Consider the following 24298-nt stretch of genomic DNA (forward strand, 5'->3'; position numbering starts at 1 on the left):
GATGGGACAACAATCCACATGTTGACTGACAAGCAGCATGTGTGCGTTTGTGACAGTAACGCCGGCCAGATGTGCGGTGGCCGTCACGCCATGCTAGCAGGCTATATCAGCAGCAGCGGCCCAAGTTGGCACCAGACTTCGCACGAGGTCGACACACACAACATCAGAGAGGTTAAAGGTCGTAAAACACAGTCTCCCAGACGCGTGGGCGGGACTTATCGACACCTTTTTTTTAACTTCCTGCCACTGAAGGACACATTTAATGAACACTCCGCTTCACCGCAATCGTTCAGAGGAATTCAACAGCTTTTCCCAATAGGAGAGGGGGCTGAGCGGGCAGCGGTCGCCGTGACGACAGAGGGCCTGTTTGCAATTAAGGAGGAAGTGACATTCCACAGAGCGAGGTGAGAGGTCACCGCTCCAATGAAGTCCGGTGAGGTCATGTGATCGAAGCTGACAGTCAAGTCCTCCGCTGTTAAAACCACACGTGCGCATGTGTGTGTGTGCATTAACCGAGCAGAGGCGTGAGGTCAGGAAGTCCGCTGAGTTTCAAGTCCAGCAGCATCTGAGCCAAGGCTTTTCCCTGCAGGAGGTCCACACACACAAACACGTTGATTGACAGCCACCCCGTGTGGCCGTGCGTGTGTCTTACCTGGGGGTCACTGCGCAGGGACGCCACCCCTCCCCCACCGAGTGAATTCTTCAGGACAAAATTGAGGCCGTTGATCCCTGGCAAAGTGTATCTGCGTAAATGCAAAAACTATTGTAACCATGGTAACATGAATGTGAGTTAACAGACTTCAAAACGCACTAATGAAGCGCCTGTGGCGGCCATGTTGCATTTCATTGCCTCTTTTATTGCCTTTGGTCGGGCTAATTGCTAACACATGCTTAGCATGTAGCGGCAAAGTAAGAAAATACGAACACTTCGCTGCAATACTTCAGATGCATAATGGCAGTGAACTTAACTCACTTCTCAACAAGCAGCACTTTGCAAACAGTGAAAAATGATTTCCCCCCCAAATAAAAAATAAAATTAAAAAAAGGGGCTTCAAACTAGCTGAATCCATGCTACTATTTGACTGGTCTTTTTTTTTCCTTTCATAAAATCTGCACTTCAATCAAGTACAGAGTTTTTGAATGTAAGTTTTCTGACTTTTGCGCTGCTGTGAACATAAACAGTGGATCCCTTCAGCGCCAAGATTCCGTGTGGTGGCGGCAAGAGACATTTGGGACTAATTAGAAACAGAACATCCACAGCCTGAAGCAGTCATCTGCTTAGTCATGATGGGTCACGGTGGTTTGCAAACATTATTGCGGTCGTTCCTCGTGGCCCGCTCGCAACCCACTCACCGTGTCACGGCGCCGCGCAGGCCCGGCGGGAAGAGGTGGGCCAGGTATTGCTCCACCACAGAGGAAGTCAGGTGTTTCTTCAGGTAGGGGAAGAGGCGGGCGTCCCGAGCGATCACGCCTGCGCGTGAAGCTAATGGTTAGCTTAGCGTGAACAAGCATCACAGCGCAAGAGGTTAGCGTTGCTCACCAATATTGGCAGAGTCTCCTTTGTCGCCACTTCTTGCGTAGGCCAGTTCTTCCAGCGTGTAGCAGTGCGACCCGCTGGGAAGCTCTACAACAGCAACACAGCAATATATCAGAATGGAAGCCTGCATCTTGCTCCCTCTAGTGGTGCACAAAGAACCACTGAAATAGATCACAACTGTGCATTATGTTACAGTGGCTTTAACTATCTTTTTTTAATCGAGTCCAGTCCTATTAGACTTTTCAGTACATTTGCATTGAATCTTTTAAAACAGTTTGTTTTCAAATATACAGATTAAGATATTGATCATTATTTAAGAACAGTTAATTATGTTATACTTAAGTGCAGTGTAAATGTTCAAACTGCACGTTACAATATGACAACTATAATGCAATTCTGATGTTACTTGGGGAACTGAATAAAAACAAATTGCAAACAGTGTGTTAGTCTTAGGCTAATGCAGGGGTGGGCAAACTCGGTCCTTGAGGGCCGGAGCCCTGCAAGTTTTGGATGTTTCCCTACTCCAACACAGCTGATATATGATGAGCTCATCAGCAAGTTCTGCATAAGACTGATAACGATCCTGTTGATTGGAATCAGCCTGTGTTGGAAGAGGGAAACCTCCAAAACCTGCAGGATTCCAGCCCTCGAGGACCAAAATTTGCCCACCAGTGGTTTAATGTAGGTCATTTTTCATACATTTATAGACTTTTTGGCCTTTCTGTCAAATTTTTGACATTATTGACAATTTTATGGACAAATGGTAATTTTCTGGCTTGGCTACTTATTGATTTTTTCTCCTGCCTTTTTTATATCAATTTTCTCACATTTTTGGCAATTTTGTGGACATTTTACAGTAAATTTGGGGATTTCTTCTTTTGTTTTTGAAAAAAAAAAATTCTGCCTTTTCTTAAATAAATGTTCTCTTTTTCTGACAATCAAAATCATGAATTCATGTAAAGAATATTTTATGTATATGTACATTTAAATACATGTAAAACAATATTAATTTCTACAGCCACAGGAGAGGGACTGAGGAGCGACATGTGGCTACAGAGCTGCAGCTTGCAGACCTCTGACCGAGAGTTATGTAGTCTCCCTCTAGTGGCACATCAAAGAATCACTTGACTTAATTACAAACAAAATCAACAATATTTTAAAAATAAATACAATTAAACATATTATAATTATTTTTTTACTTATGCATAAAACCTTTTTTTTTTTTATTCCAGCACAGCACTTTTTTTTTTTTTTACTTTTCATGTAAAGTACATTTGAATTACATCCTTAACTGTTTGTGGGAAAAACAGAAAGCACAGTTTTTATTTAACTTTCATTAAATTTTCTTCCCTGTTAAGTATTTATCAGGTGGTACTAATTGTAAAAAAAAAATTGAGAATTGAGAAGCACTGTATGCTGGATACATGCCCTCTGCAGGTTACCATCGGAACCGCAAGCTGCTCAGGGCTCACCTGCGTCAGGAGCTTCCTCTGCCCACGTGAGAGGGGCTTCCTGCTCGGGCATGTCAGGCCCCGCCTCCGAGAGAGACTCCACCCACTGTCCGTCCACGTGGATGTCGAGCTGGAGTTGAGACTTGGGGTGGTAGAAGAAGAGTGGTTTCAGGACGGGCGACCTTGGAAGATGACGACATCCAAGTCAGCTATTGACAAAAATTACGTGGGAGCGGTGACCATGCAGGTGGGTCACACTCACACCCGGGGACGCCCGCCCACGATGCCGCACAGTCCGGGAGCTGCGAGCAAGGAAACAAACGTCACAAAAGACGTAAAAAAAAAAGAAAAGAAGTGAATATAAAAGTCTTGGTGACGGTCATACCCATGCCGGTCCCGGCTGAGGCGATCTCTCTTGAGAAGACCTCCAGTGCCTTCTTGTCTTTATGGTGAACAGCCAACCACAAGACGGCCTCCCGGGCATCCTGCACAGCCAGCGCATTAGCCTCGTTAGCATCACGAAGTCAAAGGTCATAGGTGCAGGTCTCACTTTGTTGGAGCCGTTGGCACCGTATGTGTCCTCCGCTCCCAGAACTTGGATGTTGACTGCTGTGAAGTCCTCCAGACGCAAATGATTAAATATGCGCTTTGTCCTACACAAGAAACATGTGAACTACACATAAAAAGTTTGGAATATTCGACTTAACATTTACAGATGAATTCATTTTAGCCAAAATCTGACTAAATTTCTGACAAACACACCTTTTGATGATGCTCTCTGCGGTCCTGCGGGCCTTTTCCGTTGCTTTCGGCCCGCCGAGCGGACACACGGCGGTCGCGCGGAAGCCGTCCATGTAAGTGGCACACACCTGTGGGCAAAGTAGGAAATGTTGAGGTTGATGTAGCCGCACCCCCATTCGTCACAGCTCACCTTGTAGTCGCTCGGCGGCGCGAAGCCTCTGGCGCCGCTCACCCTGACGGCGCCGCCCTCGATACCTGTGCGCACACAAAACACAACACCAACATTAAAGGGGAAGTCAACCTTAATCATTTTACATATGTTATGCAGAAAAATCCAGCTGTTTTTATCCATCTGAGGGGGCGGCCATTTTGCCACATGCTGTGGACTGATGACATCACATTTGCTTAGGGCTCAGGCAACGACCAATCACAGCTCACCTGTTTTATGAAGCTGAGCTGTGATTGGTTGTTACCTGAGACCTGAGCAACTGTGATGTCATTTTCACTCGGCAGCAAGTGACAAAATGGCTGCCTTCTGATACTGATAACTGCTGGATTTTGCTGCTTTACGCAATATTAACCAGAATTCCGTATTTAGACTAGAGGGGCTGCATAGAACATACTACGTATTATTGTCTATATATATATATATTTGTTTTTTAAACATCAACATCAACATGGCGCACATACCAGGCACTTCCTGTATGAGCACACGGCTGAAGTCGCAGATGACGTCGGGCAGCACGTATCGCCGCGGGTCACCAATCTCGTACACGAGCTGCTCGGCCACTGTGCCAAACGCCACCAGGCCGCCCGTCTTTGGTGGTTTGGAGAGAACGAAGGAGCCGTCGGCAGAACATTCCACCACCGGGAAGCCGATGTTGTCCCTGCAAGAGGTCACCGCGGTTTACCAGGGTTTAGCCGGGCTGTCATGGGCGGCGAGGCTCTCACCAGTCAGGGACGCGATGCCAATCGGTGAAGATCCCGCCGGTGCTCTGGGCGCCGCACTCGATCAGGTGGCCTGCCAGACTGGACCACGTCATAAGAAGTGGTCAACAAGTCAACAAATCAATAAGTCAAGGAGTCAGTTTCCTCACCTTCCGGCAGCCAGCAGGTCCAAGTCGCCTTTTCCCCATCCAAACTGTGAGACAACAGATTATGAACACAGTGAACCTGTTGTTGCGTGTTGACATGGCAACCACATAATTAAAAATCCAAACACTTCAGGACGTACCGTGTGCATGAGTGGCCCCAGAGCAAGGGCGCTGTCCACGCAACGACCTGTTACCACAATGTCGGCGCCAAGGTCCAAACAGCGGCGGATTGGAAGTGCCCTGCACATACATACTCGCATTAGCGCGCATGTGAACAAGAGGTGCATGTGAGCGTGCACATACCCAAGGTAGGCGTTCATGCTGTGCAGCGTTTTTGGCAAGGTGCGGTTGCTGCCATCGTCGGCCATCTTGACCTCACCGAGGCGGCTTCTCTGCGGAGCGAGTGCTTGTCACTCAAAGTCAACATTGGGGTGGGTGGTGGGGTTCCTCACCTGGGCCATGAGGTCATCACCCGTCACCACGGCAACCTTGAGGTCCAGGCCGGCCTTCTTGACCACTTCCTGTATGGCCGCAGCACAGGCTAGTGGGTTCACGCCACCCGCATTACTGACCACACGCACACCTGTGAGGACAAGGTCAGTTGTTGTGAAATCACCTCCACGTTGCTATGGAAACAATAGACCCACCTTTCCTGTGGATGTCGTGGATGGACGGCGCCAAGGCCGCCTGGACAAAGTCTGGTGCGTAACCCAGATTCTACAAAACAATGCCATCATTTGAATATCTACCTCATCTCACACAAACTGTCACTCACACACACACTTACAGGCGCCTTGGCCTTGGCTGCTGTGAGGAGCGACATGGTGATTTCACTCAGGTAATCAAACACCAAGAAGTCTAGTTTCCCGCCATGGATCAGTTGAGGCACTGTGTACACACACACACAAAATAAAGTTGCATGCTAAGTTAGCATTAGCATGGTGGGTGGGGGTTGTACCTGAGGTGGTCGTGTCCCCCCAGAACCCCGAGGCGCAGCCGATGCGGACCGGCCCCGCGTCACCACAGGTGTCCGTCAAGTGCCTGGTGTTCGCGAACGAGTTGACACGGGCGCGTGTGACACATTTTAATGCCCCTCCACGACAAAGCAAGCACGCGAACATCCTCAACGCGGACGACAACACAATAAAACAAAACAAAAAAGAAAGAAAAGTTGCTTAGTTGAAGGTCCTCTGGTTCAAGCCTGGAGACACTTCCGGTGTGTCTTCTTCGTCGTTTTACAATGTTAAGCGCTACAGCCCCCTTGTGGTGGAAAGAAAAGGTAGCTACCTCTGGCAAGCTATTTAAAAAAACAACTATTTCCTTAAATAAATAAATAACAAACATACTTTACTAACAAATATCCACCGTCATGAAACTCTTCCATGAAGGAAACGACAACTTGGTTTGCTGACCACTGCAGTACGTCCATCCGTGTAGAAACATGCAGCAAGGAACTAGATAAAACAACCAAGCTCGTTTTCGGTTTTTATTAGTCTTATTTGTATTCTTTTTTTCTCTTACGTTGACAGTAAACAAGAAGACAAGGCATGCAGTTTTTTTCAATTTACATATTTGTTTATCCACTAGATGACGCCAAAGTAAATCATTAAAAAATCATTCCAATTGACTGATAACTTGACTGACTTTTAGTGGCATGCACGACTTTCTAGGTTTTTTCATTTTGGGCAAGCTGTCATGTGACTCCCAAGACTGTTTCTGATTGGCCGGTATATTGACGACAGCCACGAGTTGCTCTGCTTTGCCGGCCCCATCACGAGAAGATGCTGATTGGGACTTATCCATGATGCCAGGGGCGTTGCCACCCTTACGTTGTAGCGGGCTCCAGTTGGGCTTGGGGGCATCTTTCACTGTGAAAGTGGCGCGGTGCAGACACGGGTTGGGGTTGGCGCTATGTCGGTTGCGACTGCGTAGCGAGCTGAAGAGCATGGCGCAGCCCGCCACCGTGCATCCGTGTTTGATCTTGAGGTGCACACCGCTGTAGTGGATCTTCAACGTTCCTTTGCGCAGAAAAAAGCACACCGTGTGACATCACATGACCATCACATGACCACACCAGGTCACACCTACCTTTGTCATAGAAGCTTTTCCCGCACAGGCCGCACGAGACCCGTCCCTTGTGAGGCCATCGGAACCAGAGTAGGGTGGAGGTAGCGGGATGGAGCAGGGAAGGAGTAGAATCAAAAGTGGGTGAAAGAATGGGATGCAAGGAAGGAGGAATAAAATGGAGGCCAGGATTCCATATGGCTCCACCCACCTGATCCTGGGAGAGGCAGAAGTAGGCAGATGTCATGATGTCAACACCTGATCAGGAGATCACAAGCTTGAAGTCACCTTTGCGGGGGCGGGGTTTAAGTGATTGACAGCCTCCATGGCATGGACGATAGGCCGCGTCTCGCCATAGCACAGGAAGTGTTGGAGGAGTAGCAGCTCCTCCTCTGGGCTCCGGCGCCTTCCAAGGCTGTCGGGATCAGGAACTCCTCCAATGAGCAGGTCACCACGGCGAGGCGACCTCACCAACTGGGACAACTTTCGGCCCAGCGAATGCAGAATGTGACACACAGCAGGCGACAAAAAGTGAGCGTGACATGACCTGAGCTGAATACTTCCCGTCTCGCACGTGACGAGGTTTACATCCTACCTCATGCGCTGTCTGCTGATTGGTGGACACGTCGACTTCTTCGGACATGGTCTCACGAAGACAAGAACGGCAGCACGTCCCTTTAAGTCGTCTTCTCGTTTGTCTGCATGACGCTTACATGTTTTCCTTTTTCTTCACTCTACTAGGCTCCGCCCACTGGCCTCTGATTGGACAATGGTGATGCTGACTGGCAAAAAGCGCACACGCCCAGGAAAGCCTGCGGTTAAGTCTTCATGAAGTTCAAGTAGGTGACAGTGGATGTGAGAAAATGGCGTTCAGGATAGTTCGTGAGAGGTTTTTGGTGTCAGCTCCAAGTAGGACAAGTTTTTTTTTTGTTGTTGCTGGGACTTGTACGTTGTTTGTTGCCCGAGGGCAAAAGCGTCAAGGAAACCGATTAGCGCCGTCTTGCCGTCAAAAAGACTCTTGGGACTCGAGAGGATTACTGTGCTGAGCGGCCATGTTTAGTGGCAGTGATCCACTGAGTTGATACTTCAATGATTCAGTTTTATTTCTTTGTCAGGGGGGATTAAGACTTTGATCCTTGTGCTTTGCCTAGCAGGAAGGAGACGTCCTTTTATGGGTGGAATTCAACTAGAATCTGGTGGGACAAATTCGGACCGCGGCATCGCCATCCGTGACAGAACCTGAATGCAAACACCGGCGTCAGCGCTTCTGCCACTTTTCTGTCCACGATGGCACTTCTTTAACTTTGTCCAACACAAAAAAAAAACCCCACATGATGTGTTTGTGTACAAATGTCAAGGATGGACAATGGGATGTAAAAAAAAAAAAACTCTCCGTCACCATGGAAACCAGCAACGCCTTGTCCTTGGAAGTTCATTTAGCCTCACAATTTGTGATGGTGACTGACTGAAAAGGATAAGAAGCTTCCATTTTAGCAAAGTCGGCATCATTTTGTGTACGTGTGTTGCCTTAGGGTGTGGACTCCTGAGTAGAGACGTGCTGACGCTTCACTTATAGTTTTTGTCTGATGAACCTTTCACACACTATATATACTTTATAAAAATAAAAAAAATTGGGGGGGGGGCATAATACGAGAGAAACAATGACGCCAGAGGTGTGTTATTTGCGTCCATTCTTCTTCTATGTTGTGGTCGCTGTTATTACAAAGAAATCTCACTTTACTTAGATAGAATATTGGGAACAGAACCAAATAATCTAATATTTTCTCAGACAATTTATGGATAATCTGCTTTCATTTGCAATCCATAACGCCAGCACAGTAGTTGTCTGAAACATACTTTTTCTGAAGACATTCTCCAAATGCTTTTGTTCAGTCTCTCCGTGGATATGGGACCAATCAATCAGTCAGTGATTGGGGACCTCTAACCTGGATGATGCCCTTTAAAACTCTGACTTCCTGGATTTGGCAGCTCGTTTGATGCACCAATAGTGGGACAGTTGGACATCTCCTTCTGGCGTCGCCCCCCCGCCGCCGCATTGCCGTAGCCGGTCAAATGATCCTGGCACCTGATAGCCAAGCCAAACAGGAAGTGAATAACGGCATGTTGCGTAAGAGCACCATTCTTCAAGGGGTATGTTTATTGTTACCTGTTGACATCCTCAACATGTCGCAGCCGCTCCTCCAGTCGCCGCTTCTCTTTGTCTACACGTGACAGGTGCTTGCCCAGAATCCTTAGCGAGCGCTCCTTTCCTCTCAGGCGCCGTCGAGCCTCTGCCAGCACCTGTGTAAGGACAAAAGAAAAGTGTAAACCACGGTTATTATAGTTTTGGAATTTTCATTTTAGTTCGTTTTTATTTCATTCTGAGTTTTGTTTCTTAAATTTACTTCATTTTAATTAGTTTTCAGGGCGGTTCTGTTAGTTTTTATTATTCATTGAAAAAATGGTTAGTTTTAGTTAGTTTTTATAAATAAATAAAAAAAGTGCAATACTTGTGGGAAATATTTAATAAACACCATAGTAAAATTAAAAAGGCAAAATTTCTTACCTTGCGTTGTATTTTAGCTGAGTTTAAAAAAAAGCGAGCCAAGCCATCTGTTACATTTTCAAACGTCCTTATTTTGGTCTATATTGAAATAAATATATTAGGGGTGTCAAAATTAGTGCAATAATTTTGAGTTAATTTAACGCCACAAATTGTTTTAATGCACGGTTAATGACCACCCCTTACTTGGAAAAAGTTTGTACTGGGGGAATTTCCAGTCACACCGCAGCAGACACGTCCACGTCAAAATTGAGCAGTAATAAATTTAATAATAATGTATATATGTGTGGAGACTGGGGTTAAGTGGTACTTTACAATTTTAAAAATGTGCAGAATTTCACACAATACTTCATGTTAAAGATTAGATAGCTCTTAATATGAAAAGAAAAATCACTGAGCTGTCACCAATGTCTTACAAACGCAATGATGCCATCTCGTGGCAGAACAATTACCTCAATACAAATCAATAACACACTCCTTTTTTTACAGTTCAGTGCATCTTTTTAATTATTGTGAATGTGTCAATGACTAAAATATGTAGCCATATTTCTATTAGTTTAACATTTTTTCCATTTTTATGTTAACAAGAGTATGAAAACCTAGGAAAAAATATTTTACTTAGAACAGATATCAAATTTGCGATTATTGTGAGTTAACTATTGAAGTCATGCGATTGATTACGATTAAAAAAATTAATCGCCTGACACCCCTGAAATATACTTAAAATGTAAAATCAACCCCAAAGGCTCATGTCTTAAATTAATATCAGTTACCTCCGCCATGCGGCTGAGTGCTCGGTGAGCTTGTTCCCGCTCCGTGGCGTGCACGTTGACTCGCAGCTGCAGAGCGTCGCGCTGTGTTGATTGCTCCTGAAGCAGGGCGCGAGCTTCCTGTTCCCCAGTGAGTGCTTGGCGGAGGTTCGTGCACACGCTGTGGAAGTGCTTTGCTGGGACCTGTGCGCACACACACACACACACACACACATACGTCACACCACTACGCGCGTGTGCGTGTGTGTACGTGCGTGTTCTCACCATCCTGCAGGTGTCCTCTCCGCCCATTCTCTTCAAATGGGCCACCTGCAGCCTCAGGCTCCGCCTCTCCACCTCAGCTGAGTGCAGCCGTTGGTTGAGGAGCAGGAAGTGCTGTTGGAGGCGGGACACCAGCATCTAATAGGAGGACGCAGGTAGAGGTCAGATAAAGACAAAATTGGAGGTTTATTCAAACAAAGGCGAGACCTTCAAGTCACTGGGGGGAAGATTCTGTGGGATCATGTCACGCAGGATTTCAGGGGCGGATTCTGATTGGCTGACAATCTGATCCAGGAGACGGGCCAATCCCGACCTCGCTGTCGATCTCACGTGTGTAGATGAGGTGGGGGGATGTAGGGGGGCCATGCAGGCCAAGATGGTGGAGGACAGACGTTTGGAGCGAAGCCAGCGAGCGCACAATGCGTCGCGATCTTCAACAACATCCTGCCCCATTAGAGTTGCCGTGGCGACACACACCACTGGACCCGCGTTTCTCGTCTCCAGCCGAAACAACTCCATGCTCCTCCTTCCGACGGCGCGCCACCACCTCAGCGCCGATACTACGCACACGTACTTCCTCCATCGCGTCCTGGCTCGTGTCCCCTCCGGTGTCCTCTCCCCGCCGTCTCCAGCCAGAGCGTCGGCGAGCCGCCGCAGCTCCTCTTCCAGCTCCTCCCTCGCCGCCAAGCGCGAGGTCAGAAGATGGTTTTGCTCGGCAAGACTGCTCAGGCGGCGCTGGGAGTGCGCCATCGTGCCGGCGAGGAGCGCGCACGCCGACAGGAAGGATTCGGACTTTCTGCGGCTCAGCGATAGGAGGTCCTGGAGGTGGCAATCAATAGAGTTGATGCACAAATAACAAAAAAAAAAAAAAAGAGAGAGAGAGAAAACGTGATGCCAATTACCCGCAGTTGAGTGACAGTGCGCGTATGTCGGCTGTGCCAGGCCTCTGCCCGCCTCCTCTTGCTCTCCCGGACCCGCGCCATCATTAGCTTGTGTCGCCGCTGCAGCTGGTTTAAGCACTCGTTCGTCTCCTTGCACGCCGCATGTAAACGCGCCACCTGCGTGGGAAGGGGTGATGTGATGCGTTGGGCGGGGCAAGACCTAACTTCAATGTGACGACATTTTGACAGCTTCACCTTGTTGTTGGCCTCCTGGAGGTCAGAGGTCATTTGCTCCACCAGCTCGCTGATGAGGTCACACAAGTCTGACCTGCTGAAAGTACCCAGCATGCTTTGCGGCTCTGCGAGCACACAGCCCGCCAGCAGGCGCTGATACACGCAGTGCAGGAAGGACAAGTGGGCCTATTACACACACACACACACACACACACACACACACACACACACACACACACATAAAACATCAAACCAATCAGAACACAACAGAAAAAAACAAACATCAAAGTCGACAAACTTACCTTTGACTGTTTCTGAAGCTCCTCGTTCTGCACGGACCAATCACGGCTCTCCTATTGCAACCGGGTCGCTCGCTCCTGCAGCTTGAGTGACAGCTGGTGAGCCTCCTGCAATGCGCGGACAGCCATCAATCAAAGTGTCTGACCCGTCAGGCACAGAAGTGAAGCTTTGCTTACTTGGAGACGTCGCTGCTGATGCGTAGTCGCGTGTTTGTGGGTCTGCTTTTCCTCGTCCAGTCTCTCGCACGCCAACAGCAGATCGCGGACCTGCCAGGACACACAACGCTTCTTTTGTCAACTTAAGCCTGGACCTGCCAAAATAAAGCATGCCTTCATTGTGGTGGAAATTCACCTGTTGCTCAGCTACTTCCTGTCTGCTGAGCATCAAACGGAGCAGCTGCATCACGTCGGTAGGAGGACTCCGTTTCCCATCATCCTTTGCACCTGCAATCATGAGTTGACAAAGAGGTGGATGTCAAAAACAAAAAACTAACTATAATAACATGGCCGAAAGGAAAAATGAATTAATAAAAAACAAAAACAAACTATAATATGTCCAAAAGGAAAAAATGAATTAATAAAAACAAACAAAACAAAACTATAATAACATGTCTCAAAGGAAAAAGGAATTAATAAAAATTACCTTTATGCGTGTGCTGTTGGAGAGCTTCCCTGATCTCTTCCAGGAGTTTCCCACAATGCACCTCTCTCTTTAGCACCTGAACACAGTCAAAGCAATTAACTCTTCATATGACAAGGAAATACAATGACGAGAGTTGAGGATTTTCATTTGTATAAAAAGTAGTGAAGCATATTTATAGAGATGAGCTTCAATTACTGACTGATTTTCGCTAGGGTTCACTGTATTCACAAATATGACCATATTTATCTAAGTGTGTGTGTGTGTGTGTGTGTGTGTGTGTGTGTAAGACCTGTTCTAGAAGCAAGTGTGTGTTGCCATGTTGCCTTTTCTCCTCCTCCAGCTTCTCAGCGAGGTCAGCGGAGTTCCTCTTCTCCTCCCGGTAAGCTCTCCCCACATCTCGGAGCTCTCTTCTCAGTAGCTCCAGGTTGCACTGCGCCTCCTGCTGGCCACGCCGCTCCACTGCCAGCACCGCCTTCAAAAAATTGTAGTCAGAATCACTCCCTAGCCACTATTGTTGACCAGACTGAAGTGCTATTCTAATGTGTAGTGAGTCGTGGTTGTACGGAGTAGTTATGTCGTCAGTTTCATGAATGATTCTCAATACAGCCGTGCGTCTCACCTGTGTGACCTCACACTTGTTCTTGAACTCCAGGTGAGCTGCTCGCTCAGCCTCCATGTTGGCCTCCAGAGATTTGTGGCCCTGTTGGTAAAGAGATGAGTTGCTGAGGAACCTCTTCCTTCACCTCCTCCATGTCTGTGTCACTTCTTCTTCTGCTCTGCTCACCTGTACCTCCATATACCGCTCCTTCTGCAGCGCTACCATCCTCCTCTGGGCCTCCTCCAACGCCTCTTCCTGACCCTGGATATACACACCATATTAAACCCTTCATATATTCTGTGCGTGTGTATGGTAAATGTTTGAGACCTGCCTGCAGGAGTCGGTGCAGTCGTTCACTCTCTGAAGTCAAACCCTCAATCAACGCATCACGTTCGTCCACTTCCTGCTGCAAAGCGAGACACTCTTCCTGTCGGGCCTGCTGAGTCATGTCCAGAACCTTCTGCAGAGATTCAGCTTGCTCTGACACACAACACACAGACATATACTGTACATAATATGACTGGTAGTGAGCAAAATAATTTTCAGTTAATGTCATTAAAAAAATAAAAAAAAAGCACATATTATCCAGTATTAGTATTATGACAACATCCTCTAACTTCCGCACCTGTGAGTGCTTCATTGCTCTCGCATGCTCGTTGGGCATCCCTGCGGCTCACGGTCACCTGGTACTGAAGCTCTGCTTTCTGAGCTTCCCCGTGCTCCACGGAGGCCCGCAGGCGGGTGAGCTCTGCCTCCAATGTGCACAGCTGCAAAATACAGACACATATAGGTGACACCGTCTGCTACATGATGATTTTGCAGATGACATGTTCTGACCTGCTGATTGTGTGTGGACATCATCTCCAGCTTTTCCTTCTCAAGTCGATGGATCCTCCTACTTCCCGTCATCTCACTGTCGCAAGACACTTTGACTTTGTGACTCCCTCGCTCTTCCGCTCCCACATCTCCACCTGGTTGCTGGGAGGCAACCGATTCTGTGCTGCTGTGGAGGAAACCAAACGATTATTGTGACATGACCACGTGATTGAGGTGCGTTTGGCGTCACCTTGGTGCCTTGCCAGCATTCAGCATCATTGTTGCTTTCTCTGCCGCCTTGCCAGGCGCTCTCCTTTGCTCATTTAGATGTCAGATGTCAGCGTCACCATCCTGAAGAAGCATTACAAATGTTCATGGCAAGAAGTGGGCAGGAAAAAAGACTTGCTGTCACACCGACAGGTCTTCCGCCTGAGTGAGGATGCTGTTTGGTTGCCTTGACAGCAGAGCAACTGCTTAAACAAATGGGCGTAACACACCATTGTATCTTTGGACAATGGGTGAAGCTCTTTGTCGGACGTTTTCATTCCCAACCTAACAAAAGGCACTGCTTTGGACAACAACATTTGCTGTTAAGGAGCGACAGCCGGAAATAACAAAGATGTTTTTCTATACTACTTGTACAAACACGAATATAATCTTCAAAATATGCCGAATGCTCCAAAAGGCCGTATAGATCCATCCAAAGTTGTAAAATGTATTAGCCCAAGCGTGGAATTATCATTACAACGTATCGAATGTTGAATGTCAACATTCATGAGCAGGATTTCGCAGCGCTTATTTAAAGCAGTACATTAAATTAAAGATTTTCAACAACAAAAATCATTCGTGTGGGATTATATGGCTAAACCACGCTGATTCCTTGTAAAACGTATAACTCAAGAATCTTTTTTTTTATACACTTACTGCTGAAGTCGAACCGAAGCCGTTTGAATCAGACGCCATGTTTAGTGGTGCTACGTCATATCCGCATAAAGCCCTGATTGGCTGCCTATCGTGCTGCTCCATACTTCGTTTATTTTTTTGTTTGTGTGCGTGTATTTTTTTTTGTGTGTGTGTGTCAAAGCGTAAAGCTATAAATTTAACTCAGTTATTAAAACAATTTTTGATTTACATTGACATTTATTTTAAGTCTCTTGATTTAATAACGACTGAAAATTTAAACGAAATAATTGCTATTAATATTAATTCATAAATATTTAAAGTGTAAGGCTCTCGCATACCCTAGTTTGAAATGTGAACTAGTAATATTTTTCTTTGACTTTAATTCTTTGAATAGTTTATTATTTTTTGTTTATTGATGGTATGTAAAGTAGTGCTGTCCAAAATCGGTCCTCGAGGGCTGGGGTCCTGCAGGTTTTGGATGTTCCCCTACACCTGCAGCCCATCAGCAAGCTCTGCATAAGCCTAATAACGATCCTGTTCATTGGAAACAGGTGCGTTGGAGCAGGAGAAAAAAAAAAATCACTGGACACCACTAATTTTTGTATTACAGTATACTTGCCAATAAAAATAAAAATCTGTATACCTACTTCCGCAAATTGTATGTTTACAGTAGCCTACAGAAGTTAAAAAAAATCCAGGTTCAGAAAGTAAAAACCCTGCCACAGATTGGCTTTAGCCACAGGTGCTTCTACTCAACCGGCAGGTAAACAAGCTCGTCTCTACCTGTTAAGTAAAAGTACGGCTAAAGCCAAACATACATAAATGCACACATTTTTATCTAAATTATATGTATTGTAAACAACGTGTACAAACACAGGCTCACACCATATCCAAATGTGCCATCTTTTTGATTCAACAAAACAAAACAAGCACTTTCCATTCACTTGTGTTTGACTGACAAATGCAACCATGAAAAAGCAGTCCTACAAAACATGAAACAATGTCATATATGTACAAGCATCATCACCATTCTTATTATTATTGTTGGAGGCAAAACGCTGAAGAGACAACGGCTAATGTGCAAAACATCTCTCCACACGTCACAACAAACAACCAGAGCCCATTTACAAGCAACAACAAGAGAAACGTGGACTTAAAGCACAGAGAACACTTTTCAGCACCGAGGGAACTCACCAAAAACATCGACTTCTTGTTTTCTTTTCTTTTGCATGAATTTACCCACATGGCCTTTCAGACATTTAGACAGCACTAATGTTCACGGTCGTTTTTTTTTTTTTGTCAACCACTTTGGAATCCTTCGTTTCGATGAAACACAGACGCCATGTTTCTTATTCACGCAATACAACATACACACACAGTGGCGTGGCAAACCTGTTCTGTGCCATGGAAGATACATTCTTACGCATACATAGCCACTTTCAATGTACAGTGTTCCCCTGCAGTCGTGATTCACTAATTCACAGATTTTTTTTTCTTTTAAACATATTCTTCATTGTTTGCAAAAATAATTACCTCCCTGCTTAATTTAGTCAGGCAACAGTCCTGTTTAATAGAAATGTAGTGCTTTGCTACCATCTTGTGGCTGCTATGGGCAATAATAAACAATTTTTTTTAATTTATTTTTTTGGGGGGGGGGGGGCGTCAACCAGCGGGGGAACACTGTAGTACTTGAGCTCTCACACTAAGGGGCCTTGCTGTGATGAGGAAAGCGTAAGGAATGTGACAGGTCATCTGGATTGCATAAAGCGCAACGTGTGTGCAGGATGGAGGAGGGGCAAAGGTCAAGCCGGGGTGCCCAGTGGACCACCGCTGCCATCTAGGAGGGGGGCTTGGTGTAACCGAAAAGTCCGACAGGAAGGTATTTGACGTGAGTGGGCCACTGCGCGGCCAGCTGGAAGAACTTGACGTCGTTCCATTCGACACCGTCGACGGATACTGAAGGAAAATAGTCAGCGTTCAAAATAGCACCGTTGTGAGTCCATCGATTTGTCTTGTTTTGAAACGGTGCTGTTGTGGTTACCTTTCAGGATGGTCTGCTGCTGTTTGGCCGAGCAGATGAGGCGACTGATGCCTTCGATCACTTGACTCTTGGAGTCCACCTCCTTCTCTTTGGGCTTCTTTCCCAGGAAGATGGTGGCCACTAGGGAACAAGAGACACCACGTGAGCAGAACATTCCGAATGACGACACGAGCATTTGGACTTCCCTCGCACCTTTCTTGTTCTTCTCCTTGGTCACCACCGTCATGGCCATCGTGCTGAACTGAACACCGTGAGGCTCGCCCCCCGCACCGGCGCCGCCGCCCGGTAGCCTGCTGACCTGCAGCGAGCGGAAGGCGCTCTTCAGCGTGTTCTTGCACGCTGTGTCGCGCCGCTCGCCTTCCCGCCTCTTCTCAGCCAGCGACGCCAACCAGTAGTCCACCTGCAGGCCGATGGCGTCCACGCCGTGTGACATGCCGGGACTCCTGGGAGTGAGTAGCCGCCTGTTAGCGGAGCAGCGGGCGTGCACGTGGTCTTGCGGTAACATTCTTACCCCTGCACGGAGACGCTCCCCATGGACGGGGAGGAAGGGGGAGTGGCCGCCTCCTTGATCATCCCTGCGGGGGAGCCGTGGGAGGGAGGGGACGAGGAAGGGACGGCCAAACTCACAGCTACGCCCTCCTCTGTGTCACCTTGACAACCATGAAAATCAAGTGAGACTATGATGTCATCAAGTGGAGGGGGCCATGCTGGTGTTTTTACTCACCAGCCAGTGAGGGTCCAGACTCGATCACGCCCACCTTGACCACCTGCAAAACAGGAAGTGATGTCAGTGAAACAGCCAACCAGAGGGCGAAAGATGAGAGTGCTTACACCGATGAAGGGAATAAACTTCTGGTAGGAGTCTTCCTCTTGCCTGCAGAGAGACATCAGCCATTACTGAGCGCCCAGGAAGGGGCGTGTGTATGGCAGGTTGGCGAGTAACTCACGTCCTGTGTTTGCAGGTGAGCATAGCCTCGGCGATGGGAAGTTGGTGCGTGAGCGTGGCGCCGCTGATGTACTGAGCGATTCTTCCTGCCACATCCAGTTGGTCTGAATGTACGTGGAATAAATTAAATTTCACGCAAGTCGATGTAAGTCATACAACCTTGATAGTCACAACATATACTGTAAATTATTTACTCCGTATCTGTACTACAGGGTTTCTGCTGGTGTCAGCAAATTCAATTGATTTTTAATGCACTTTTTAATGCAACTTAATACAAATTGAATGCCCACATCCCACCACATATAGACACTCATGCACACATACATGCATATCGCTGCCATCAGGCCGAAACCTCGTAAGTCACAATTTGGTAAAATTCATATTTTTAAAACATTTACACTAATGGTCATTCCACATGTGTGGGTGCAATTTTTACAAATTGTTTACCTATCTAAAATCTTGAAAATGGCTTTGTCTCTTTAAGGATGCAATGTTAATGGTTGAACAAGCCTCCTGAAAAGTGACTATTTTGCAGTTACAAGTTTCCAGCCCGACAGCAGTGATGTATAGTATACAGTGTACCTTTATATTAAGGCTGTCAGTCGATTACAAATTTTAATCGTAAATAATTGCATGATTTCTACTGTTAACTCGCAAGCACATTTGATCTGTTTTAAATCTAGCTTTTTATACAAATCTTTTAGTTCACTGATACAGTAATTTTACTGTAATTCATGAAATGATTTGAAGTTAAGCAGATGTACTACGAGGATGAAACATTGAATCACAAACTTGTGTTAAGGTAAATTTTCTGCCACTAGGTGGCAGTAGTGTTTCATGTTGGACGTTGGTGACAAGAATAGTAAACGTTTCGTTCCAAATTAAGAGCAAATTCATCAGAACATGAAGCACAAATACATTTTATATTTTCATCATAATTATTATTGCTAAATTGTGTTACAGTGACTCCTTTGCACATTTTTGTATGCTTTTATTATACTAAGTTTTATATGGTTGCACATTGTTATTAGTGACGCAGCTTTCCTGCAAACAAGACAGAAATAAAATGGATAATCTTACACAAGGGAGCTTCTGGTTTCTGAACAAGATACGCCTCAGGTCAAAAGAGCCTGGGTCTGGTCTGGACAACACAGACGCCTGACTGATGACATCACTGGCAAGACTTTACCTGTGGGAGGAGGCTCGGTACGGCTGAAGACATCTCGCCAAGCGCTGTCCAGAAAGGAGGAGTTGTAGCGGTTGTCCAGGGCGCCCAGATGCTTGGCGACGGGATGCGAACCTGAGAAGGGAATGCGAGGATGTTATGAGATGCAGTGGGCGGGGCCTAACAAGCTCCAGCATGGCGCCGTACCCAGAGGAACCACCAGGAAGCGCATGTGATTGAGCCAGTCCGACGTCTTGTTGGCCAACTGCGTCACAAAGAATTGCAAGATGGCGGCCAGGTAACTCTGGCTGCCAACCGCCGCCACCTTCACTGCGCGTGGCATGGAAGCGTTACAGTTGCAGCTGCGTGGACAAACACAAACAAGTTTCGATTATGTCGAGACGTTGATTTTATTTTCACGACATATCCAAGGTGTGTGGTGCCACACGTGTACTCACAACTTCTGGATGCGTGTGAGAATGGCCGACAGGACGGCCTGGATCTCGGCAGGCGAGCACGTGCACACCACCGGCTGCTTGTGCACCTGCAGCTGTTCCAGCACGTACTGACACAAAAATGAAAGATATGCAAACACATTCAAGGGAAAAAGGTGGGCGCAGAAGCGTCAGTGGGCCTACCTGCCCCTGCCAGTCTGCGCCGTTGACCAGGATGAGGCTCTCTGGGAGGGCCGAGTCAGCCAACAGGATGTGGTTGAGCTGGTCGTACATTGCCTTCCTCAGCACCTACGCGCACGTGTGAGCACTTGGTTTAAAATGGAGAAAAGCGAAGCGGTAACGAGCGGCCATGTTTACCGGCGTGCCGTGTCCCAGCTCGGGTGACCTCTCCGAGTCGGAGCTGTTGGCGCGCTCGCTCGGCGCTTTGGACTTGACGGGCGTGCTGCTGCTGCGCTTCTGCCTGGAGGGGGTGTGCCCTCCGTCCAACCTGCATAGCCCAGTGTTTCCCACACCATGTTAATACTTGGGCGGGTCAGCCAAGGGTACTTCCAGTTAGCTTCCAGTCACACATTCAAACTCTCAATCACACTGGAAGGGTTTGTGTACTATGAGAAAGACGTCTTGAACTTTTGCCACCAGGAAGTAAGTGTAAACTCATGGCAAAAGGGTCTATTAGGGTTTGGTGTAGTGCAACAATGCTGGCCCAACATGGCCACTTCCTGGTTACCGTGGCGATGGTTGGCTTTCACTTTTGCCGGTCTTCATGGGCGTACGGGGTTTCTCCGCCACAGACACCGTGATGCTGGGCGCAGCATCAACGAGCAGCTCCTGTTCTGCCCCTTCCTGCATACACACCAACTGTATTTAGGGTAATGCAATCACAAGAGTAATCAACAGTCTACAGAGCTTGATGTGTTGCAAAACAACATAAAATCTCAATAAACACACGCAAACCCTCAGTATAAAGTTCATACCAGCGTCTCGCTTTCTGACAGCGCCTCGTCCAGGATGCGGCTGCGGGATGTTTTCATCTTATCCGCCAGAGGTGGCTCCCCCTGTTGGCAGAACAGTACTCAGCATATGACGCGCACACAAACACATGAAATGAGCCTCTTAAGACCCCCATACTAACATACCGGACTCAGAGTATCCCGGCCCAAACTGCCTTTGCTGTTCAGACTTCCAATCTCCGTCTGGGAGCTGGACTGAGACATGCCCTCGAAGAAGGGCCTGCACACAAAGAGCATTTAACACTGCCCGCTTCTGGCTGTGGATATGCTATTTGCATTTCAAACTCATCTTATAATATTATTATTACCCTCAATAATAAATGGCTTCTAGATTATTTGATTTGGAGAGAAAAAATGTGCACATGTACATGCACCCCTGGTCTAGGGATATCACTTTAGCGTACTCCTTGAACACAACGTACTACTTTCCTATTAAACAAGTCTAAGTGGCATCTTGTGATCATGGGGCATTTCAGAACACACACAAAAAGGCAAATAAGGGAGTTTTTCAGCAAATAGCTGGTAAAAGGTGCCACAAAAAAATATACATACAGTGTCTTGAGATTTTCTGCTTGGACTAAACTAAACTTCAGAATAATCAGCAGTTTGGCAAAAAGGAGATATTCTTTAAAAAGAGGCTTCAAACTGCTTAATGCCACTCCCAATTAGCTGTCAAATTAAACATACAAAACAACTTAAGAATGCCCCTGCTTGTTTATTGTTAACACATAATAAAAAAACACCATTGACAGACTTAGCATTGATAGTCATATGTCATAACCCCTTAAACAACGGATATTTGAACAACCCATATTATTTGTCCTCTATGGTATGATATTTGTCCTCTAGGAAAAACGACCAATACAGCAGCTTACTGAGTCATTTACATGGTATTCTTCTTCGTTTGTGTCTGCTTGACTGTTATATACTGCCCCCCCTTGGCCAATGTGGGTACACCAGAAAAAAACAACATAAATTAAATTGAAGCATTTCATTAGAACGGTTACATTTTTTACATTCTATTTAATTGTTAAACAACGTTTTCCTACATAAAATTGAGTGTTATTCTCCTAATTTAAAAAACACATAGTTGGTGGGGTTTTATGTTGTGGTTATCACTCTGGTCCAAAAGGGGGAGCTGTTACCTGAGTTTAGGTTTGGGCGTGCTCATGATGCTGTCGGTCTCCTCCATGTCGGGCCCGCTGTCGCTTGGGTTGTACATCTCCAGGCTATCATAGAGCTCGTCCAAGTCCTCCTCCACCTCCTGGATCTGCTCCCTGGACACGTGCTCCAGCCCGAAGCCCACCTGGACGTAACAGTGAGGGCACACAGGTGAGCCACAAACCATGACACTTCCTCCCTCCGTCATCCATACGTACCTCATCGGTGACTTTGAACCTCTTGAGCAAGGCCACGAATTTCTGCTTGATGTTTGGCTGCTGCAAGCCAAGATGAAGTCGAAAATTACGAAGATTAAAAAAGATCAAGAGGATTTCCAAAGTGTGCAAGTGCTCACCCTAGTGATGGCGGCGTTGGACGCTAGCTTGCGCCTGGGTTTTTTCTTCCTCACTTCCTCATCTTCATCGAACAGATACTTAAAGGGACAGTACGAGAAACGTCGGATGCTAAACGAGGCTAACGGGCAAAACAAGGAAGTGCTTCCAAAAGGTTTGTGCTGCCTACTTGTCCGTGGATGGGATCATCGCTGCCCTCCTGCTCAGACGAGTAGCTCTCCTCTTCCTCCTCGGAGTAGTTGTCGATGTCTGGAGATCGGTCTGGACAGAAAGAGACTCATTGGAAAAACGATTGCTATGAAAGTCTAAAAAAATGCTAAATCTTGCAACAAAAAAAAGCTAAGTTGGCATCATTGGACAATATGGAGGCCATACCTGACATCTTGGCCTTGGGTCCCTCGTGGTCGATGGGCTGGCTGGACAGCGAGTAGACGCGCATCTCGGCCACGGGAAGAGAGGCGTCCTTCAGCTGGCTGTGCAGGCCAAGGACCTGGGCGCCCTCACTCGGGTGCTGCATCACCTGCGCGAGGAGACGCGGTCACGCTCTTCAAGCGCTCGCAAACTAGTAGCGGCGACGTACCTCCGCCATGTTGATAAGGCCCAGGGCGAGCGTCTTGTAGCCCAGGATGGTCCGGTTCTTGTAGCGCTTACGGCGCTGGAGCATGATCTGCAGCTTGTTGGCATCCCTCTTCAAGAAGTGAGGGTACTGCAAACACAACAAGAGTAAATCGGCTAACAGTGAGTTGGAAAGCAGTGTGATGTTTACCTGCAGAGAGAAGGTGAGCTGAAGATCGGTCTCCGTCAGGCCCGCCGCCGATAGAACGATCTCGTTGGAGCGAAGGATCCGCTTGGAACCCTGAACACATCGCACGGGGGAAAACACCAGCAAGTGTGCACACGCCCAAATGTGACATGTGCGCGCTTACCTGCAGTTTGACGGCAACGACCACCGAGGTGAGGTCTTTGTCCAACTCCTTGAGCAGGACCAGCTTCTTCAGGGTCAAGCTAAAGAGTCTGACGCAGCACACACCGCAAGAGTCAGATGATCATATGACATCGAAACACGGAGCTAACTCTCACGTGTGACTTGCTTAATAGTCTGGTGATGGTCTCACAATTGCAGTTAAAATTAACCCCATTAGTAAAACAACTGTTTTCATGATGTCTGAGCTATTAGAGGCCACCTCCAAATATTGTAGTAAAAATACATTTACAAATAATGAACCACAATATGCAGCGGATAGTTGCTCCATGTACATGACACATCATAAGACCACCTTGAGGTCAGAGGCCAGTGTGAGCAGGCAACCAATCACAATAGGTCAACATCACTTCCTGTAAGAGCAGCACGAAAGTCTCGGTAAACAGGAAGTGGTTGGGGTGTTGCGACAACACAAGCAGAAGGACAGTTCTCTAAACAACAAAATGTAGACAGCCATCTTGGACGCCTCGGGTTGAAAGGCTGCGTTGTCATGGCAACAGGCTGTAACCAGCAGTTTACGCGACCTACACATATGCGTGTGTTGCATATACGCCAGGGTGGAATTAGTCATTACCATATGATGTCATTGACGAGAAAGACTGCACGTTAACGTCAGCGCAGATAATTTGGGGGTCACGTGACGCACACGAAAAGGATGTGGCAGGTAAACAAAAGGTGACCTCCCACGACCATCACCGTTTCCCTCGATGAGCTCACCCCACTTCTCCTAGTACCTGGGCACGCAACTGGGCGAGGAACGGTCCACTTCCCAGGTGGCGAACAAGTTCATGTGAACCGGCCGGTTCGATGAGATGCTGACAGGCTTGGAGGGCTGCGGCAGCCCCCCTAAGCCTCGCTCCATGCTGGCTTTCACAGGAGGCTCGCCCGCCGTCCTCTCCGCTTCCTCCTCCGCGTTTTCCCTTTCCGCACTCGACGAAGGTAGCGTGCGCGCGCGCTAATGGCCGCCAAGCAGCAAGCAGTGCCGTCGGCGTCGAGCACGTTCGGAGAGCTCGCAGGAAGCGGAAATCACAGAGAGCGCGCGCCGCTGCTAGGCGAACGTGCGTGGGGACCGTGCGCGCTCTCGTGCTCGACATGCCCCCTACAGTTCATTAAAAGCAGAAAAACGAGTTCAGACATTGAGTTTCTTTTGAGCACGAATAAAAAAAATACACAAGAAACAAATAGCTAACACGCTTTGCACGTTGAAAAACAGTGGAAAATTAAAAAAATTTTTTGTTAAGATCGCTGCTTCCTGTCATGTGGAGGGCGTGGCCACCCACAAGGAATTTGAATCACACTTTATCCATTGAAGAGGTGATTAGGAGACGAT

The 24298-nt window shown here is 47.2% G+C and overlaps 4 protein-coding genes across 7 annotated transcripts; all 4 read right to left on the bottom strand.

The window, feature by feature from the left end:
• Nucleotides 1–58: 58 nt before the first annotated feature.
• Nucleotides 59–6049, bottom strand: LOC147159337 (uncharacterized). The gene is made up of 19 exons (XM_086060271.1): nucleotides 5782–6049; nucleotides 5611–5711; nucleotides 5471–5540; nucleotides 5276–5406; nucleotides 5127–5215; nucleotides 4964–5063; nucleotides 4827–4870; nucleotides 4681–4758; nucleotides 4420–4616; nucleotides 3920–3984; nucleotides 3751–3857; nucleotides 3539–3641; nucleotides 3374–3473; nucleotides 3251–3290; nucleotides 3010–3170; nucleotides 1541–1624; nucleotides 1354–1471; nucleotides 653–743; nucleotides 59–583 (listed from the first exon to the last, which is right to left on the bottom strand). The coding sequence occupies exons 1-19, from the start codon at nucleotides 5942–5944 to the stop codon at nucleotides 509–511; spliced, it is 1917 nt and encodes a 638-aa protein (XP_085916397.1). The 5' UTR covers nucleotides 5945–6049; the 3' UTR covers nucleotides 59–508.
• Nucleotides 6050–6333: 284 nt separating this feature from the next.
• LOC147159338 (uncharacterized) lies at nucleotides 6334–8535 on the bottom strand. 2 transcript variants are annotated; one of them, XM_086059289.1, is made up of 4 exons: nucleotides 7483–8535; nucleotides 7176–7370; nucleotides 6912–6957; nucleotides 6334–6841 (listed from the first exon to the last, which is right to left on the bottom strand). In XM_086059289.1, the coding sequence occupies exons 1-4, from the start codon at nucleotides 7528–7530 to the stop codon at nucleotides 6438–6440; spliced, it is 693 nt and encodes a 230-aa protein (XP_085915415.1). In that variant the 5' UTR covers nucleotides 7531–8535; the 3' UTR covers nucleotides 6334–6437. The 2 variants fall into 2 exon arrangements, with proteins under 2 accessions (XP_085915415.1, XP_085915414.1); XM_086059288.1 differs by having other exon boundaries at nucleotides 6912–7104.
• Nucleotides 8536–8665: 130 nt separating this feature from the next.
• Nucleotides 8666–14933, bottom strand: ccdc171 (coiled-coil domain containing 171). The gene is given in 19 exon segments (XM_086059284.1): nucleotides 8666–8973; nucleotides 9055–9188; nucleotides 10224–10403; nucleotides 10485–10619; nucleotides 10689–11300; nucleotides 11384–11539; nucleotides 11618–11782; nucleotides 11899–12003; nucleotides 12073–12162; nucleotides 12248–12339; nucleotides 12539–12614; nucleotides 12828–13010; nucleotides 13158–13238; nucleotides 13323–13397; nucleotides 13468–13616; nucleotides 13762–13903; nucleotides 13974–14139; nucleotides 14203–14303; nucleotides 14877–14933. Coding segments are annotated over 18 exon segments (2715 nt in total). The 5' UTR covers nucleotides 14232–14303; nucleotides 14877–14933; the 3' UTR covers nucleotides 8666–8828.
• An 811-nt stretch (nucleotides 14934–15744) lies between these two features.
• On the bottom strand, nucleotides 15745–24038 carry pacs1b (phosphofurin acidic cluster sorting protein 1b). Of its 3 annotated transcripts, none has more exons than XM_086059286.1 (24): nucleotides 23703–24038; nucleotides 22913–23000; nucleotides 22753–22842; nucleotides 22567–22692; nucleotides 22362–22506; nucleotides 22156–22247; nucleotides 21989–22066; nucleotides 21852–21908; nucleotides 21618–21778; nucleotides 20599–20692; nucleotides 20437–20517; nucleotides 20190–20320; nucleotides 19820–19949; nucleotides 19646–19750; nucleotides 19466–19572; nucleotides 19215–19369; nucleotides 19032–19142; nucleotides 17844–17946; nucleotides 17728–17770; nucleotides 17621–17663; nucleotides 17408–17546; nucleotides 17089–17339; nucleotides 16897–17016; nucleotides 15745–16811 (listed from the first exon to the last, which is right to left on the bottom strand). In XM_086059286.1, the coding sequence occupies exons 1-24, from the start codon at nucleotides 23828–23830 to the stop codon at nucleotides 16693–16695; spliced, it is 2697 nt and encodes an 898-aa protein (XP_085915412.1). In that variant the 5' UTR covers nucleotides 23831–24038; the 3' UTR covers nucleotides 15745–16692. The 3 variants fall into 3 exon arrangements, with proteins under 3 accessions (XP_085915412.1, XP_085915411.1, XP_085915413.1); XM_086059285.1 differs by having other exon boundaries at nucleotides 21852–21911; nucleotides 23703–24037; XM_086059287.1 differs by having other exon boundaries at nucleotides 20190–20305; nucleotides 21852–21911; nucleotides 23703–24035.
• Nucleotides 24039–24298: the final 260 nt, after the last annotated feature.

The sequence above is a fragment of the Leptonotus elevatus genome, chromosome 17 (genome assembly GCF_054856555.1).
Source record: "Leptonotus elevatus isolate MCC_2025b chromosome 17, RoL_Lele_1.0, whole genome shotgun sequence".
NCBI lineage: Eukaryota > Metazoa > Chordata > Actinopteri > Syngnathiformes > Syngnathidae > Leptonotus > Leptonotus elevatus.